At 42.1% G+C, this 17,957-nt stretch overlaps 1 protein-coding gene across 3 annotated transcripts in view; it reads right to left on the bottom strand.

Moving 5' to 3' along the window:
* The window catches only part of phkb (phosphorylase kinase, beta), a 128,560-nt gene that overhangs the window by 92,793 nt on the left and 17,810 nt on the right, over positions 1-17,957 (bottom strand). For all 3 annotated transcript variants that reach the window (XM_069676780.1, XM_069676709.1, XM_069676629.1), the window contains 5 exons: positions 16,100-16,238; positions 11,604-11,703; positions 7,157-7,264; positions 6,142-6,222; positions 1,789-1,904 (listed from right to left, as the gene is read on the bottom strand). In XM_069676780.1, coding sequence (XP_069532881.1) covers positions 1,789-1,904; positions 6,142-6,222; positions 7,157-7,264; positions 11,604-11,703; positions 16,100-16,238 — 544 coding nt within the window. The remainder of the gene's footprint in view (positions 1-1,788; positions 1,905-6,141; positions 6,223-7,156; positions 7,265-11,603; positions 11,704-16,099; positions 16,239-17,957) is intronic.

The raw sequence follows: 17,957 nt of genomic DNA, 5'->3' as shown, positions 1-17,957 counted from the left end.
GCAACACATACGTGTTACTACGCCTACGGCATATGGTGTCGGATCAGCTGTTTGTGTCAGCAGTTTGTAGAAGAGACAACAAACTAAAGAAAATACAATATTTTGGAAAGGACAAAGTGCCGTTCACGGTGGGGACCATAAGACTTGTTTTCCTTCATGCTGTGACATGTTTTATACTGCTGATTGATAATGGTTTTAGGGTGGCTAGCGGCGCTTAATGTAAACATCAACACTCCAGGCACAACACCGAGACAGTTACACGCCTGCACCGATCATTTTTCTGAAGAGGATTATGTAAAACCAGCTCCGGATGATCCAGCTGGACTCTTGCTTGCTTTTCACGGTGGAGACTAGAGGATACTTTTATGAACCAGAGAACACAGAGGAGGTACTTTTACAGATGAGACTGGCCGGCAGAGAGACAGGGGAAAACTTCTGTGGTTGTTTAGTGAGTTGTTCCATTCATTTATTTGGCGCTAGCTTTCCTGATGTTAGGTACAGTATTGCTTTTTAGCAAGAGTCTAGCTGGATAATTCGGTGTTGGTTTTGCATTAATCCTCTTCTGTCTCAGTGATGCACCTGAAGTGTTGATGTTTACATTTAGCGGAGCGCTATCTAACACCTAAACAGTATGTCATTTGACTGAGTCAAGAACTGAGGAGGACGCAGAAGCCCTGCTTTGCTAACCACATCAGACTTTAGCAGTTAGCTTACACATGCAACATAATTACAGAACTAAATTTACTCTGCCGATGCTTTGGTCAACGACTATGTGGAAGAGACCCTGGTACATGCTTTCATTACATCCAATCATCTGAACTACTGCAATGGAGTCCTGTCCGGGGGACCCAGCAAAGCCCTGGACAGACTCCAGTATATGCAGAAATCATCTGACAGGTTTCCTTTTGGCACCAACTCCTCATCACCACAACATCACTGGCTCACAATCAAAGTCCTCCTCCTCACCTATGAATCCCTCCATGCCCTGTGCCCACAGTCTGTATCAGACCTCCTCCGCCCCTACACTTTGTTCAGGAATCTGCAGTCCTCTGACATGGGCTGCTCACCATCCCCTACTCCAACAGGCAGACTTTATGGTGAAAGAGCCTTTAGTGTAGCAGACCCAAATCTCTGGATCTCGTTAAGGCCTACACAGCAAACACTGTTTGTATTTAGGAAAGTGGATATTGTTGGAAACAGGAAAGAGAGAGTGGGGATGACATGCGGCAGAGGGGCCGAGGATGGGAGTCGAATCTGGGGATGCCGCATCGAGGACTGTAGCCTCTGTTCATCGGACTTGCGATTAAACCGCTGAGCTAAACCAGCGCCCCCTTTGTTTTATTATGCACTGGCAAAGCATTCTTTAGTCCAATTATAGGAGCTATAAGAAGTTAAGTCATTATAATTGTCTCTCTCTCTCTATTCGAGAATAGAAAAAAAGGTTGAACCTCCCTATTAAAACACTCTCTGCAACACACACTGCAAGTGCATGGGCAACAGACTACAAAGGCTTGCATGCAATGGTGAAATTTACAGAAACACTTCGCCGTGTCACTTTGGAGAAAATAAAACTTATCTCAGTCAAACCATGCCTGTAGTTTTGGTGGTGTGGTTAACAATGCTGCAGTTGCATACAGAGAACAAGGGTTGTGGATGATAAGGATAGGAAAATAAGGCTGAACATATATGCAATGATCCTTTAAAGAGACTTAAAATCTGGCAGTTGCAGCCTACAGTGTGTGCATATATTTTGCAGAGTTTCTGTGTGTTGCTGAGCTGTTGACTGACCTGGAATGCAGCTCGGTGCTGCCGTTGTTGTATTTGCTGCCTCTCTCCCACATGCCATAGTCAGGCACCCTGTAGGCTCTCTCCACGCAGAAAACCAGGTTCTGGATGAAGGAGACCTGCACACAGACACACACACATCAAACACAGGAAGGCAGGGGACACTGGGAGTGGATGCAACACAGACTGCTGCATACACACACCAGAATTGTACACATACAGACACACACACACTCTCTGGGCTGCAGGTAGTAAACAGGTTCTGGGACACACAAACAGTATGTACATAATTTATGCTGCAGCTACGCTCTCGCACAGTAATGTCTGACCTTTGATATTGATCTGAGCGGAAGTATAAAACTCTCCCTCTCATTATAAAGGTTACTAAAGTGGACGAGAAAGCTGATTCCTCATCAACACTCAAGGTCAAACTCAGCCTGCAGCTGCACACAAGGTGTAAGCAGGTATTTAAGTGTGGCAGTTTGTGAAGCTGTAGCTCAACTGCCCATGACGCCACACTGAACGGACACGTATCAAAACATCAATTTAAAGCAAAATCTGAATTAACAGCACGTTGCCCTTTCACTACAGGCTGTAAAAACTCCTCCGCAGTGTCCTTGAGTTCATCACCAAACAAAGTGACGGCCTCACAATTTTAAGGGGTTATACAATGAGGGAGTTTTCAAATGTTCTCTTCGTTTGGCAAACACCGGCTGTGACTGAGAGAGAAACATGTCAAAATCAATAGGCACCCCTTAAAAAACATAACTAAAAGAGAGAGACATAAAATGTGTGATGCCTTAAAGGCTCTGAATCATTAAAAAGGCCTGAAAGTAGCAAGTGCATGTGTGTGTGTGTGCGCTTGACTGATGGGAGATTTAATCTAAAATGACAAAGCGGGGGAGAGAAAAAGAGAGAGAGAGTGGAGGAGAAAGATGGAGAGAAGCAGATAGAACCTGTGTAGGACTTAAATAGGCCAGCATGTGAAGGAGGGCAGGGAGAGAGGGAGCGAGCAGACGAGGCAGAGGAGGAGAGGAAGGTGTGCGCTGGTTCTCTCGTTTGGGGTTTTATGAGCGCAGTGATTAACGAGGGGGACTTTTTAGTATCTTAATGGTATCTTAATGAATGTTACTGCCCACCGGCCAAACAAGCCTCTCTTTCTCCCTCCGTGAGTCGACGGTCCCTGCAAGTTCTTTTCTGTAGTTTTGGGAGGTGTTTGGGAGATGTTTCGGGTACATTTTTGAAAGCATACGACGTGTGCTGTTGCTTTCTCACAATGCCTACACGTGTATGATGTGAAAAAACACAGACACAGGCTAATGAGGCGCTCCATTTCATGCCGCATGAAACTGAAAATGGCATGTGAAGGAGGTCGATAGTGCATCTTCTCAGAGGACGCGCAGCAGCCTTTCTATACCACCTCATGAAGTAAGAAACACTGCAATGCAGCTTCCAGCTCAGTCACGTAAACGCCGACGGACTTCACCAGCAGTGAAAGCTAACCACAATCCATTACATGATACCATAATTATGCGATTAGTTAAAATGTAATGATTCTCAAACAGCATTCAGTGAGAAAGTCACGAATCCTGCTGCACACAGGATGTGATGTTTGTTAATAGAAGGATGAATGGGGGTGCAGCCTGCTTCAGCTTGAATTACACAACCTAATAAGCAGTGTTTAAACATGCAAATTAAGGCTGCTCTGCAAACAGGACTGCCCTCATAAAGAAAGTTATATTGTCAATTTGTTTGCCAACAGCAGTGAGAAATGGAAAAATGAGAGGTAATTAGGGAGGGCTCTCTGTAAACAAAGTGCATACACTAATTGGTTAGTGGCAAAATGTTTCACCGTGTCCCTACTTTCTTAAGATAAGCCCAATCTAGTAAACAAATGGATTCCCTTACCGGCGGCACAAATTTCCCCGCTCTGTGGCAGTAAGTAAAGCTGTGAATGAGCAGACTATAAAAACTAACAGAATTAATGAAGTTCCAACGGCTCCTCAGGGCCACACAATAAACAGCACAGTGTGTAAGCTTAACAGCCAAGTCGCCGCGTTGTTTTATTGAGAGCCAAACATGAAAAAGAGCAAAAAAACAGCACCGGACAGATACATCAAACTCACAGGAAACCATTCGAGGCAGAGCTTCAGTAATAGCCTGAGCTGGTGTGCTGCCAAAGAAGATGTTACCGGTTCGATTCCCAGGAGGACATTTAAACCTCCACAATGAAATCATCTAAACGTTTCCCTTTGAAAGTCAATTGAGCGGCTCAGGAAAAATATAAATGTGAGCCAGGCTATAAAAATGAGATACTGTCCCCGATGCTGCGTTTGTGTCTGCTCCAGGATCTGCACGGGGGATTTAGGATACATATAAGTGGCTTTAGAGACCCTTTAGTCTTACTTTACAACGTTTGGTTAGGTACTCTGAAGGTAGACTCACCTAATCTTAATTTAATAAACAACATTAGGGCCCATAATCTCTTTTAGAATAAATTGAGTTGCTCAGTATAGTAGCTCAGCGTAGGAATCTGCACGTCTACAGACCATAAAAAGCTTTCTCTTAAACACAAGAATTTATTTCTTCTATTTATTTGCTTTAAAATACGTAACTGCAGACTTTAACAATGCCTTATATGTCAAACACACATTTTGTCAAGTCATCCATGAAGAAACAAGACTAAAAGACTACAGCTGTGCTAGCAGCTCTTTAACGATCACACTAAATACTAGCTGTATTGTAGCATTACACATACTAATGCTAATGCTAATGGTAGCATGCTAATATGAGTGCTTACATGCTGATGTTTAGGAGGTTTGTTCATCAGATCAGATTATGATCAAATGATGTGATTATGATGAAATGATTATGATCCAAAGCATGTCAAATAAAGGTTATTTATAGTTACCTTAGCTAAGAGACTTTCAGCTGAGACTCTTAGCTAAGGTAAAGCCTTATCTCTGAAAGACTGATCCGTGCCTTCATTACATCCTGGCTTGATTACTGTAACTCTGTGTGTGTGTGTGTGTGTGTGTGTGTGTGTGTGTGTGTGTGTAGAACAGTCGTCTCTGCAGGCCCTTCAGCTCGTGCAAAACGCTGCTGCACGTCTGCTAACTGGGAGGAAAAAGCATGACAGTATAAAGCCAGTTTCTGGCCGCTTTCACCAGCTCAGCATTGATTCTAAGATTTTGTTGGTTGTTTTTAGGTTTTAAATGGAAGGGCTCCGTCTTATCTTGTTGGTTTCCTGCAATACTATACCCCAGTTAGAGCACTTAGGTCAAACAACCACTTGCTCTTAGAAATCCCAAGATCTAGACTTCACAACAGAGGGCATCGTGCCTTTGCGGTGGCTGCTCCTAAGCTATGGAACAGTCTTTCTATCCACATACAAACTGCTCAGTCACTTGTCACAATCCCTGCTAAAGACCCATCTCTTCTCAATGGCTTTCGATTCCAGTTGAGCTGGACTCTTCCTATTTTATCTCACACCGTCAAGCAATTCTTTTGTATTTATCCTGTTTTTGGTTTTATCTGTTTTATTCTTCTATTTTATTTAATTTAGTATAATCAGTGTGATATTGTGTATGTGGATGCATTTGCTCGTACAGCACTTTGGTCAACATGAGTTGTTTTTAAATAAACTTGATTTGACTAGTCTGCAGGTATTTGGTTCTAAAAGTCCTAAAAGTCTACCTGTAGGTGGCGCTATAAGCAAAAACAGGGGACTTCATAAATCACTAGGATACCCCCTATCAGGACAATGAATGCCCAAATAAAGAAATACCATAGACCAAAATGGTTTGGGTTAAAACAAAAGTGCACATAGACTTTTACAAGAGAAACAGCTGTGTCCTGGGAGGCTGGTTGCTGTCGGTCTGACAAAGAAAGGCAACCAAAAGCTCCCCCCCAAAAAACTGGAGGCAATGAGTACTAGCTCAAGCTTCAAGGCCATCGTGGGTTCTCCTACATTTTTTAAGGGGCAGGTAAAAAGGAGCGGTTGTCAGTCGGTTGCAATCAGTCACCTAATCGATATATGCCATTCAATCCTGCACATGGCTCCATTAACTTGTTTCCCCCCATCTGGACAATCTCTAAGCATGTGTTTAATTACATAAGTACAAATAATGAATACATGTTGAGCATAAAAAATAAAGGTGAGGGAATATTTTGTTGTTTAATGTATAATAATCTTTATAAGATAAGGAAGATGTTTTAAACCTACAGGGCCTTAAGCTGCACACTGATTGCAGATAGTGGATTAGCCAGAAAATATCAGAGCAATAAACAGGACAGGGCTTAACTCCCTAATGTCCTGAATCGATCTCCTTGGCAGTGTTTCAGGGTGTTGTTTACCTCATCAGTGTTGTAAATGATCTGCAGACCGGAGCAGATCATCTCTACCAGGTACAGCAGGAACAGAGAAACGGCATCGATCTGCAGCAAAGACAGAGGGAGGGACAGAGTGAACAGATATGTGATATTTGCAAATGTGTCAATACAGTTGATTTTGTTGTGTTCAGACTAAGACATGAGCTTAATATTAGCTATTTGGCCTCTGGCAATGGACTGCTATCATCAATTACACAATTTAATTCATAGTGAAGATGTTGGAGAAAATCACAGCCAAGAAATGAATACAGGATGTGTTTAACATCTATGCAGCTGGCTCAAAAAATGTCATCTAATGAAGATTAAATATCTTAAATAAAGGCAATTAATGCTTTTCCCTGTGTTATTGTCTTTTTCTGTTGGCAGATAATTTTACATATTTTAAGTAATAATTATTCTTTCCCTTAGGACTTATTTATATTTTGATTTTCTATCTCGCTCTCTCGACGTATTGGCCACCCATCACTCTTAATGCGGCCTCCATCCAAACGTTGCACACCAGATTGACTCTGTCAATACAACTGACAGAGTCAATCAGAGAATAAGTTGTTTTAGTGCCGGTTTAATGCACATCCACTTCTGAGTCAAATGGGTCAAGTCAATTCTTTCCAACCGTCTCTACATGCCAAGCAGAGGGACGAAGAAATGACATTTTTCATGGGCATTTTAACAATAAAAACTCAGACTGAATGTCTAATTTGTTCATCCCTTTCTTCATTTATATTAAGCATGGTTCACATCTCGTGGAGTCAGTTCTCTGACCACAGCCAGAAATATCTGTCTAGCACCAGACATGTGAGCAGGGATATCATGTCAGGGGAGAATGGTGGGATTGTTCTCTTTAATCTTACAGTTTCTATAACAGCTTCTAACATGCAATAAAGCTTGCGTCTTTAACCTCTGTAGAGATGATCGCTCCATCTAGATATTTTTGATAGTTAGTGATGCAAATAATGCACATGTCTGTGCGCTGGCTGACCTGCAGGTGGTGGTAGTCGTTGTAGGAGTAAACCTCGTCACCGGTGTCAACGTCGAACACTGAGTGCAGACACTTGGAGGGGCTGGGATCCTGTTTAAACTCCTCGACCTGGGCGAGAGATGCAAGGAGACAGAGAGGAAACAATTAAATAGAGATGTCGAGGGTAAGGAGGAAAAAGTAGAAGAGAGAGGGAAAGATATTTATTTCCTCACCAAACATACAGTTTATCACATTAGCAGCAATCTTGGATCCCATTGGTTATAGTCTGACGAGAATATAGCCTCTGGGCACAATGGTGAACATGCCAGGGCATGTAACCGGTGGTTAGCGATAAACGACTTCCTTTGTTCCGTTTTTCTTTGATTTACTTTAATTAATGGGTCTTACCTTTGCCGACATTTGTAAAAATAAACCTTTGTCAGGTCTGTCCTCAAGAGGAGAAGAAAACTACTTTTAAAATGCTCCTTTGTTAAACGGAGGTCGGATCGATCATTTCTGGTGCATTCGAGGAAGTCGGGAAATCTTAACGCTGAACGGCTTTCGTGACACTGCATCATGGAATTTATCTCAAGTTGAATTTTTTATGTAGAACGGATAGTTAGCTGTTAGCATGCAGATGTCTGTTTACAGAGATTAATAAGAAGCTAAATCATCGTCAGATCACGCTGATGGGAGTCATTACGGAACATTACGTTCCACCTGCTTTTGCTCTCCACACGGACTGTTTTTCCTGCATACGCCCCAGCCTGCTGATACGTGATTGGTCAATATTACTGGAACCAGAACACTTGCCAGCCCTAATATCCATGTCCCTGCCTACAGATTCTACATTAGAACCCTTGAACGCATCGAATAACCTAACTCTGGGAACATAATCTCTGCTGTAATGTCTGTTATATTCCAGAGGCAGTATTGTTTTAGTTTAGTCCTAGCCCTCATTTACATCTCACTTTATTGCCCCTAAAACTTTTTTCAGACCCAGCACTTCAACATGGATTCAATTCCTCTCACATTTTTCAGTCCAAAATACTCCTACTACTTTTGGTGGTGCTTTACTTCCTGTCGATTCTCCTGTGAGAAGTGAAACTTGAAATACTTTCACTGCCTACACCAGAAGTTATTTAACTAAATGTATCACCTGTATAATACGCTGAAAAGCTTAGAAGAGTTATTTCAAATATGTGAATATTTTGAATGTGTTATTGCAGGAGAAATGGCTTTGAATTTCAATGAGCCGTGAGTCACAGCGGCCTCCAATGGAACAATAACTGCAATGTTCAACTTACTGAAATGAAGGATGACAAAAATCCATGAACACTGTAGTCACACATACTGTACCTCTGGTATATTCAATAACCTTCAAAGAAAGGCCAGAATGGTGAAAACGTGAAGTGTAGAGGGGCCAGACATTTTCTATGTCAGACCTTTATAGTTAAGTTTTTACATTTTTTTTGATTCAGCATCTTTTATTAATTCACATTGACTCTAAATCTCTTCTGCTTGAACATCCTGGGCTCAAACTTTTTAATGCAATATGTATTTCTGTGCTTAACAATAGACATGTTGAGTTTGAAGGACAGCTTGAGTGTATAAAAGGCCTGCTGCATGTAATCTGTTGGCTTTCAGATAAAATGAATTGAAACAGTAAACAGTAGGTGTGTCCTTTGAGCAGATACACAGTACAGCATAAAACGGTCTGCTCGGGAGCATGTGCGGGTCAGATTTAAGGCAATCAAACTTGTTGCTTTACAGCAAACATATAAAACAGTGAACAACATGTTGGGCGGGTATCTGTTCTGTGGTTTTGCTGGTGGCTTTACGTGTGTGTGTGTTTGTGAATGTGTGCAACATTGAATCAACTACACGCCAAATTATAGCTGGGCTTCCAGCCCCGTCGTGCAGAGTTATAAATAATTGGCCCTTTGTCCCATTTTTCCCTCGTTTGTTTCTTTTCTCTCCACCTCTCTCTCTGCTCTCTCAATCATCAGCCCCCCCTCGCTGTCTCCATTCTTCTCTCTCTACCTCCCGCCCTCCCACTCTCCTCACTTCTACCTCTCTGTTCCCGTTACTTTCTAATATCCTTTCTTTTTTCTCTGTTGTACCTCCTGCTCTCTGTGTTTTTATCTCTTTTTTCAGATTCCCCCCTCTCTCATCTATTATTTCCTCCAGCAATCTACCTCTGCCTACCTCGTCAGGTCATAGTGGAGACCCTCTGTCCTACTTTTACACAAACTGCTCCACTTCCTGCCATCCCACAGCGGCTAATGTGTGTGTGTGTGTGTGACTTACCTCAGTCAGCAGCTCACAATAGGTACAGCTGTTTGTGTTTCTATAAAACCTACTTGTGTGTAGAGGCCTCTCTGATTGTCGCTCCAGCAGAGCCACAGTGTCAAGTGGCTCTACTCGGGGGATATTCTGAGAGGCCCCACATCTTGCTTATTGTTTCGAGTGCTGCAATGCGCCAATATGAGCTTCAAATTAGAGAAACACTTCAATGCCTGCTGCTTCACTCAGTAATGGGAAATAGTACAAGTCCGCCTTCGTGCATTTATTTTGAATCTATTGCCAGCACAAACACCCTGTGTCTCATCCAACCAATTACCAGGAGATGCATTTGATTTTCAAACACGACTCCTGGTAAAGGAAAAAGTCAGTGTAAAGCAGCAGCTCAGAAAGCCTGCAGTGAAGAAAAATACTTCAACACAAACTTTTAAGCTTCAATCTATTACGTTAAAACTACATTAATATTTATTTGGCCACTATTTTGGGGTCCAATGACTCATGTGGGAATGCATATCGGCTCTTAATTGGCTTTTTTTGTCTTCCGTGTGGTTTTGGGCAGGAAGCATGCAGTGTTTAAAGACCTTTATTCGGAAAACTGCTGCCTGATGTGGCAAAGCCTGACACAAGAGCAGTGAAAAAACTAACTCTTGTACATAACAACCTGATTCATAACCATATTTATCTCAACTTGCACTCTCCATTGCACTATTGCCTCCTGTCTACAAGTGCTGTTGTTCTTAGTTTTTTTCATATATATATATTAATACGTTTTAATATTTATTCATATTCACCGGTCTGTATATAGTAGTTAAGTTTTCAGTGTCTTAAAGCTGCTGTGAGGAACTTTGGTTTGTGTTAATTTTGGCGCCCCCTGTGGACAAAGAAAAATCTCCTCCTGCTTTCTTTAACAGTCATATGTATCACTCACTTTAAATTTTTGCCCTGGAAAATTTAAACAAAGGCAGCGTGCAGTTAATCGCTTCATCTGACACCCCCAGCCACCAGTTTCAGCATTGTGGCTACCAACTGACAGACTGACCTCAGTTCCCTATGCGCTATATTATACACATATGCTACAGACAGCAAGGCCATGTTCTGTATATAAGAAGTGGATGTAGCCAATTTGGAAGTGCCTGAAACTTGCATTCTCTAGAATGGCCAGCAGGGGGCGACTCTATTGGTTTCAAAAGAATCTCAAATATATTTTACCAGATGGCAAAGTGAGCCTTCTTCTCTGTAGATTTTTTACTTAAGTTAGCACTTTCATGATGAGTTTATGGGCTTAATCACTAGTTTAAAGTCTTCTTCAATACAGCATGATGTTCATTTTGTAAATTATGCACCTACTTAGTAAATTAGATGATAATACAGGGTATGCTTTAGGCCGTGGTTAAATGTGATTGACAAGTCGCTATCATGCTAACTGCATATTCACCCTCTCGTCTAAATATGACCGCTTTGGCTACAAAAAAAACTAAATGGCAACGGGTAAACTGCAGAACTCGAGGCTTCAAAGGTGGGTTCATTAACCAGTGATTGACGTCAAGGTGGCTACGTCCCTTTCTAATATACAGTCTATAAGCAGGGCCCAGCTGCTGTATTTGCTCCGATATTTGCCCAGCAGTGGCCCCGTGGCACGTCTCCATTATAAAAGCCATGTTCTCTGTAACTGTTGGAGACGGGGCCGTAACGAACGCTGCTCTGTGTAATTAACTGTGTAAACGAAGCTTTGTAATTAAGACACAGGAAAGCTCTCCCCGAAATTAGGTCGTCAAGGTCGAGTCAAGATGAAACAGAATGGCTTTCAAAGGCACACCGTGTACACATGCGTGAGCACGGTGACACGCCAGCCTGCTGCGCTATTAAAAGATCCTGTTCATGAGGAATAAAAAAGGGGGACACATCTGGTTCAGCTGTGGGAACATAAAACGGTTTGTTTTAGCATTTTTCATTCAAATCCTTCTCATGAGCATGCATCAGGCTTCCTGCAGACGTGGCGTGAAATTTGCCTCTTTGAGCAAAATCAGTTGGCAATTAACAGATTGCTTGTTATTAAGCCCCAAGGACTAAAGCTCTGGAACATGTTTGATCCCTTATATAGTGTGCGACTGAGGGGTGCTGTTAATGCAAACGTGCAGTGTGAAAGCAGGAGCTAAAAACTCACCTTATCAGCCTGTCTCATGTAACAGTAGAGGATCCCCCTCATGCACTTGATGGCCGAATGCTCCAATTCATGTGTCCGCCCCATATCGTCATCAATGCGTCTGGATATAGGGGTGAACAGGAGGAACACATGACGAAAAGACAAAAGATGAGTGAATGAACACATGAACAACAGTTTAAGGACATTTTTACTACACTGTGTGTGGATATCCAATCAGTTCCTCACTATGGTATGTTCAATGAGAAAGCTGAGTTCTCATGCTCCCATAGCTGTGTTGGCAACGGTAAATGTTAAATACACTGCAGTTATACAGCATCTCTATCGGTGTCTGACCACTCAAAGCGCTTTAAACTACATGTTACATTCACCCTTTTACAAACACATTCACACACTGCTGACAGAGGCTGCCAAACAAGGTGCCCATCAGAATCTAACCCGTATTCATTAACATACATTTACAAACCGATGGCAGAGCCTACGGGGAGAGTTTGGGGTTCAGTATCTTGCCCCAAGATACTTCGACATTAAGACTGCAGGAGCCGGGGGTCAACCAGCACTTCCAGTGTGCTTCAGCCTGCCTACTCTGCTACATTTCTCTTGCCATATATTCTGTCTCGAACAAATACAGCTGAAAATCCAAGCCCGACAGAATTTTTAATAAATGTATCTTCTTCAATAACATCCTCTGCACTCATAGTTTTGAATGTCATCTTCAATGTTTCATAGTTCATAGCTGGTTAGTAATTGAAGCAAAAATTGAGATGAGAAATCCAAATTGAAATAGCCTTTAGGTCTTCCAGGTCACCAGCTACGTCAATCGAGGGCTCTTGTGCCAGATGATTCTGCAGCTGCGCTGAGTCGGCCTCAGAGAGAGACACAGATAAACTGAAGGGTTTATTTTTCAAATTCTATACTTAACTCTGATAAAAAGAGATAAGGATTGATGTATATAAGTCAGATTACAATCATTTTGAGTTAATAACTGAGAAGGAACTATGAACTGAGGGGCAGACCAATATCCACACCTGACACCACCTACAAAGAAGATTCTCAGTAATTGTTATTCATCACATACAAGGTCCACTTGTCTCATAATCACACGAATCATAATAACAATAATATTAATCGTTATAAGTATTTCCTTGTGGGTTGCAGTCAGTTTATGGACATTACTTTTCCCAAATGAGTCCATGTGGTGCTGATTAGTTTGACAATGTCAATCCCCTGTTTTCTCATGTGATTTCAGGTCTATGCCGGACGTATACTTGCTGTACACGTCCTCAAAAATTAAAGCTACGCATTCTCAAGATGCATTATGCACATGAACAGTAGGGGCAGTGTAGAGGCAGAGGGGATGTGACAGGGTCAACACAGCAGCAGGGACAACAATGGCAAATAGTTCTAAAGACAAGCTGATAGACCGAGTCCGCAGTTATCTGTAGGATGTGTCATTGCCACTGCACAGTGACAAACATGCCTGTCAAAAGAGCTGGAGAAAGATGAAGAAGTTCAACTTTAGAAGCAGACGTGGAAACCAAAACTAAACGAACTAAATGGCTAACTAAGGAGGAACATGTTGGAGAAACTTAGCGGGGGCGGTGCTGATGGTGTTGTCTGTCCACATAACACACAAAAGCTGTCATTGACATAGCATGTATTGTATTGTTTACATCCCGCACATACGGTAGTTGCATACGGCCTGAGCGCTCTGGTGTGCCCCGTAGATGTATCCTCCAGGAACACGCGTAGTGCATAGACAAGTATGTGAACAATTATGCTCATGTCGCAGCTGGTTGTGTTAGCGAACGAAAGGTTAAAAAGAAAGAATATCTCCGGCCTAATGAGGCAACAATTTGTCTGTATTTTCTTCTTGTGCGGACAAACTCAAGTACCTTAAAACAGCCTTGCACATGTGTCCTTCCTAATTCTGAGCAAAAATGCAGTACAATTAAACTTGTGAAGAAGCATTGAAGCCTCGACAGGTGTTCACTGTGTAGGTGTTTTTAAGGCATAATCTCAGATGCCGATCAATTAGGGCTGTATTGACTACAGTGAAAATCAGCACATTCCCAGTGGAGCGGCAGGTCTCAGATGCACGTTACAGAGGACAGGCTAATAATGACTTTGAGTATCGACAGAGGAAAGGTGAAACTTGTTTAAATTTCTGCACTGCACTGTACATTAATCACACTGCCTGCTCGATGTGACCCTCCACATCAAACCCGATCGCAGGCGGAGGATACAGCAGGCAGCTTTCATCTACCAACGCCCTTCATCGTGCATTCATTACCGGGATACAAGAACTCAGCATTGTAATATGCATGAGGTGATCCAACAGTGACCGGGGGGTTACAGTAACATACCCAGCTCTTCACATTTAATTACGATCAATCAGGAGAATACAATGGCTGAGACGGCTACAAGAGGATATTAGAAAGTCGTCTTTGTACTTGACGCTATTGAAGAAATAAATAAATATAAGATATAAAATGTAATAAAATAAAGAGTAAAATATGACCGGGTAAAGTGATGGATAAAACTTATCATGTCTACTTAGAGGAGCAGATCCACACACACTCACACACAGCAGCAGTAAGTAATGGCAGCAGCCAGGCCTGTCAGATGAGAATTATCTTAATTAAATCCCAGTGACAATTCTAATAGGAGGCAGCCATGACTGATGAGTGGGATCTGCCGCTGGTCACATCACTGCAGTACTCTCTATTTTTACCCCTCTCTTTCCCTCCGTCTTTCCCCTCAATCTCACTCCTTCACTCAGTCCCTCCATCTTCCACTCCTGCCCCCTGTCTCCTTATCTCGCCCCCTGCTTCATCTCTCCTTTCACCAACCTAACTCTCCTCCCTTACCATCTCCTTCGCTCCATTTCTCCCCTTTTCTTCCCTGTCTGCATCCTCTCTCCGTCCCTTCTCCCCTCTCTCTGTCCTATTACAGGCTCATTTTGTGGAAGTGCTCTTCTCCCTAGAAACTAATCACAGAGCAATGCAGGCATCAAGTGCAGGGACAGTTGATAAAGGAGTTTTGGGGCTTTCGCCGGTTCTCAGCGAAATTCTAAAGTGTGCTCCTTCAAGCAATAATCCCGGTGTGTTTAAAAAGCAAAGCCTTCAAACGACAGAGGCCGATTGGAGATTAGAATCAGAGAGCGTGAAAAATAAGCGAGTTGAAGAAAACCAAAAGTCGAAAAGAAGGGATACAGAGGGCAGAAAGCTGAGGAACGGCGCCCACAAGCCTCTGTAAGTGAGCATTCCCAGACTGTTCGGTACATGATTCTCTTTAGACCAACTTTAAATGATCCATCCATCAATTCTAGTGTTACTGTCACTTAAGCTGTGATACTAGACAAATTAATACCGGTATATTCTAGCCTTACATACATATTATTGCACAGAACCTCTACCAACGAGACAGATATACTAATCTCTCCTGCGGATAATTTTGTAAACAAAAATTAGAGGTTAAAGTCACCAAAACTGATACATGAAATGTGCCTATGGGATTTAAAATGTCATTATGATTCACTTACATATTCACATGTCTTTTTATCCTTTACTCTAGCAGCAAGCTATCACTCTACCTCAATGGCTAAATGCACCAGCACCATCTTCATAATGTAAATTTAGGTTTATGACCATTTTAAAAAATACTGTTTATTTTTGTAGGCTTTTTAAAAACCCCAAAACACATGAACAAGTCTGTAGCTATCTGCTCTAATGGAAGCTAAAGTATTTTGCATGGGCAGCTAACTAGCTTACTGTCTACAACAGTAGCCAAGTGTTACTTCCAATGTGAAGGAGCACATCGTTTACTAAACGTTTTAGTATATGGGGTTACCAGTTATCTTAATGAAGCTAGTCCACTTTGTGGATGCAAGTCGGAGATGCTAATGTTGCTGATGGATTTTCGGAACCACACTCGTTACCACCAGATACAGTATATAGGTTAGTCATCGTGCTTAAATTATTTTTTGTCTTTTTTGGCATGTAAATTTAGCCTCTGTTTTCAGTACATTACTACATATGATATTGTATTATAGTAAGCTAGGGAGCTACAGCTGATAACATCTGCAAGCTACAGTTTAATTACAGGCGGCAAGATCGACTAGAAATAAACCTGTTTTGTCTTCCCGTATGTGAAATCAAGAAGCTGTCAAAAATGATAAAAGGTCTGAAGTGATTAACCTGTTACCATTTTTAACTGTAAGTATGTGCCAGGTGCAAATGTAAAGCTTAGCAGCTACGCTACAAGGACAAAGGTTGTTGCTTAGTGAATGCACAGTTTGGTGTGTTAACCTGTCAAGTGTGAGTGGTGTCAGTTTTTCTATGGCTAACATTTCTTAGTGCAGCTTCAGTTCCCACAGTTATCTTTAGTACAAGCTAAGGATGAACCAGGGTACTTAATACACATTTAATTCTGCAGGGAGGAAAAGCATCCTGCATGGTTAATCTGTGATAGTGCTTGTGTGTGTTTTGTGCACTAACCGGTAGGCCATGGACAGAGCCCAGGCAGCAGCAGCACAGTACAGGGAGTCCCGCACCTTGGCCTCCTTGCAGGTGGAGCATGTTTTGACCGGGAAGAGGCCGGTGGTGGGACTCTGGTAGTTCAAAATGGTTGTCTTGACTAGATGCAGAAAGACAGAGAGACAGAGGAAGTGTTGACACAAGAATTCTTGCAAAACTGGCAGTGCTGTTGTTTTCTACTTACACCCACATTAGTTGAAACATCCTTGATGAAAGCACCTGAAACATCCACCAGCCTTTCACAAAATAGCTCTAAAACCACTCTCAATGCAGCTAATGCAGCTTAATGTACATGTTTGGAGGACAAACAAGTCAGAAAGACGGACCCAACACCATTATTTATCAGTGAGAACGCTGGAGAGCGTGCACACTTTTATGCCCTCCCAAAGTCTGCATGACCTCAGCTTGTCTGTTTTTCACTCCTACACAGAGATAATGCTCTTTCTCAAGCAGCATCACTCCCATCACACCTACATAAATCTCTACTTGATGCATATTTGATCCAGTTTGAGATGTCCGTATGTCAGAGCCACCGTAGAGCTGTTTTACTCTGTTTAACGGTGTCACAGAGGCAGCCGCCATCAGACAGGAGTCACACTCTAATGGACTACCAGCATGTGTTATTTCAACTTCCGTTTATATATTTTTTTTCCAAGGCTAGTCTGCATTTGTAAAGTGTGAAAATATGATGTTTATCGAGCTCCTCGAGCAGGGTAACAGCTCTATTTCTCCCTTCTGCTGCCACTGCCTGACCTACGACCTTCCTCAGGCTGTGCAGCTGTTCACTGAGTCTGCCTCATCCTCTCCTCAGACTTCCTCGTATGCATATTCTGCCGCAAATAAATTCAATTAACCCAAATTAAATCGTGTTAAATTCAATTCAGTAAAGGGTCAGGCGAGGGAATTTGGCAAACATTATTTTTTATTATTTGATGAAAGCGATTAAAAGTTAATGTGATAACGTCAAAGTGTGAACCGTGGTTGGATGGTGTGAACGCACTGCGATGGTAGAGACAAGCAGGGATTGCAGGAGTGACACCACTTGGGCTCATGAATCCATAGTTTAGCTTCAGTATACTTGGATTATGCTGCAGAAGCTGACAAAAGTCAGTTTGTTTTCATGTCATTGTTTTGTAAGACACTGACAAGGGAGACATAGAGTTGTGCAAGCTGACTTGCTCTGTGTTATGTGCACATATTTCACCACAAGTAGCTTACTTAAAGCTCCTGTGAGGAGTTTTTCGCTGGTTATGAAACAGACAGAAATTAATTCTGATGACTCTATATGACCTACAAAAGCAAACCAGACCATCAGGAAGAAGATTGATTATTTCTATATAGTTATTTGTAATGCCTGAAACTGCTGGAGGGGGGTAGGTGTCAGACGAAGCGATTAACTGCACAATGCTTTGTTGACATTTTCCAGAGCAGAAATTTAAAGTGAGTGATACATAGGCAGCAGCAGCAGCAGAGTGTGTGAGCTGTGATTATTGTTTTTATCATCATTTTGACTTATTTTCCTGGCTGATCTGCGTGTGGAAGAGGACGTTATGGCTCACCTTAATCTGGTTGGCCTCTTCTTACTTTTGATTTTGTCCCAACTGCCTTTTAAATACCTCAAAGTGATGTTTATTTATTTGCCTTTTTTTAACTATTGGTGTGTTTCTTATTTTAACCTCTTCTTCTCGTTGATGTGATGGTTGTATGGTACTGCTGGCTGTAAAACAAATTGCCCCTCAGGGATAATAAAGACATCCTTGATCCTTGACATATGACTGTTAAAGAAAGCAGGAAGGGATTTTTTGTTAAAACCACCACT

Source organism: Semicossyphus pulcher, unplaced genomic scaffold, assembly GCF_022749685.1.
Source record: "Semicossyphus pulcher isolate SPU_LCO1_2020_fin unplaced genomic scaffold, fSemPul1.0.p SCAF_1, whole genome shotgun sequence".
Lineage (NCBI taxonomy): Eukaryota > Metazoa > Chordata > Actinopteri > Labriformes > Labridae > Semicossyphus > Semicossyphus pulcher.
The sequence above is the reverse complement of the archived record's forward strand: the minus strand, read 5'-3'. Positions and strand labels throughout refer to the sequence as shown.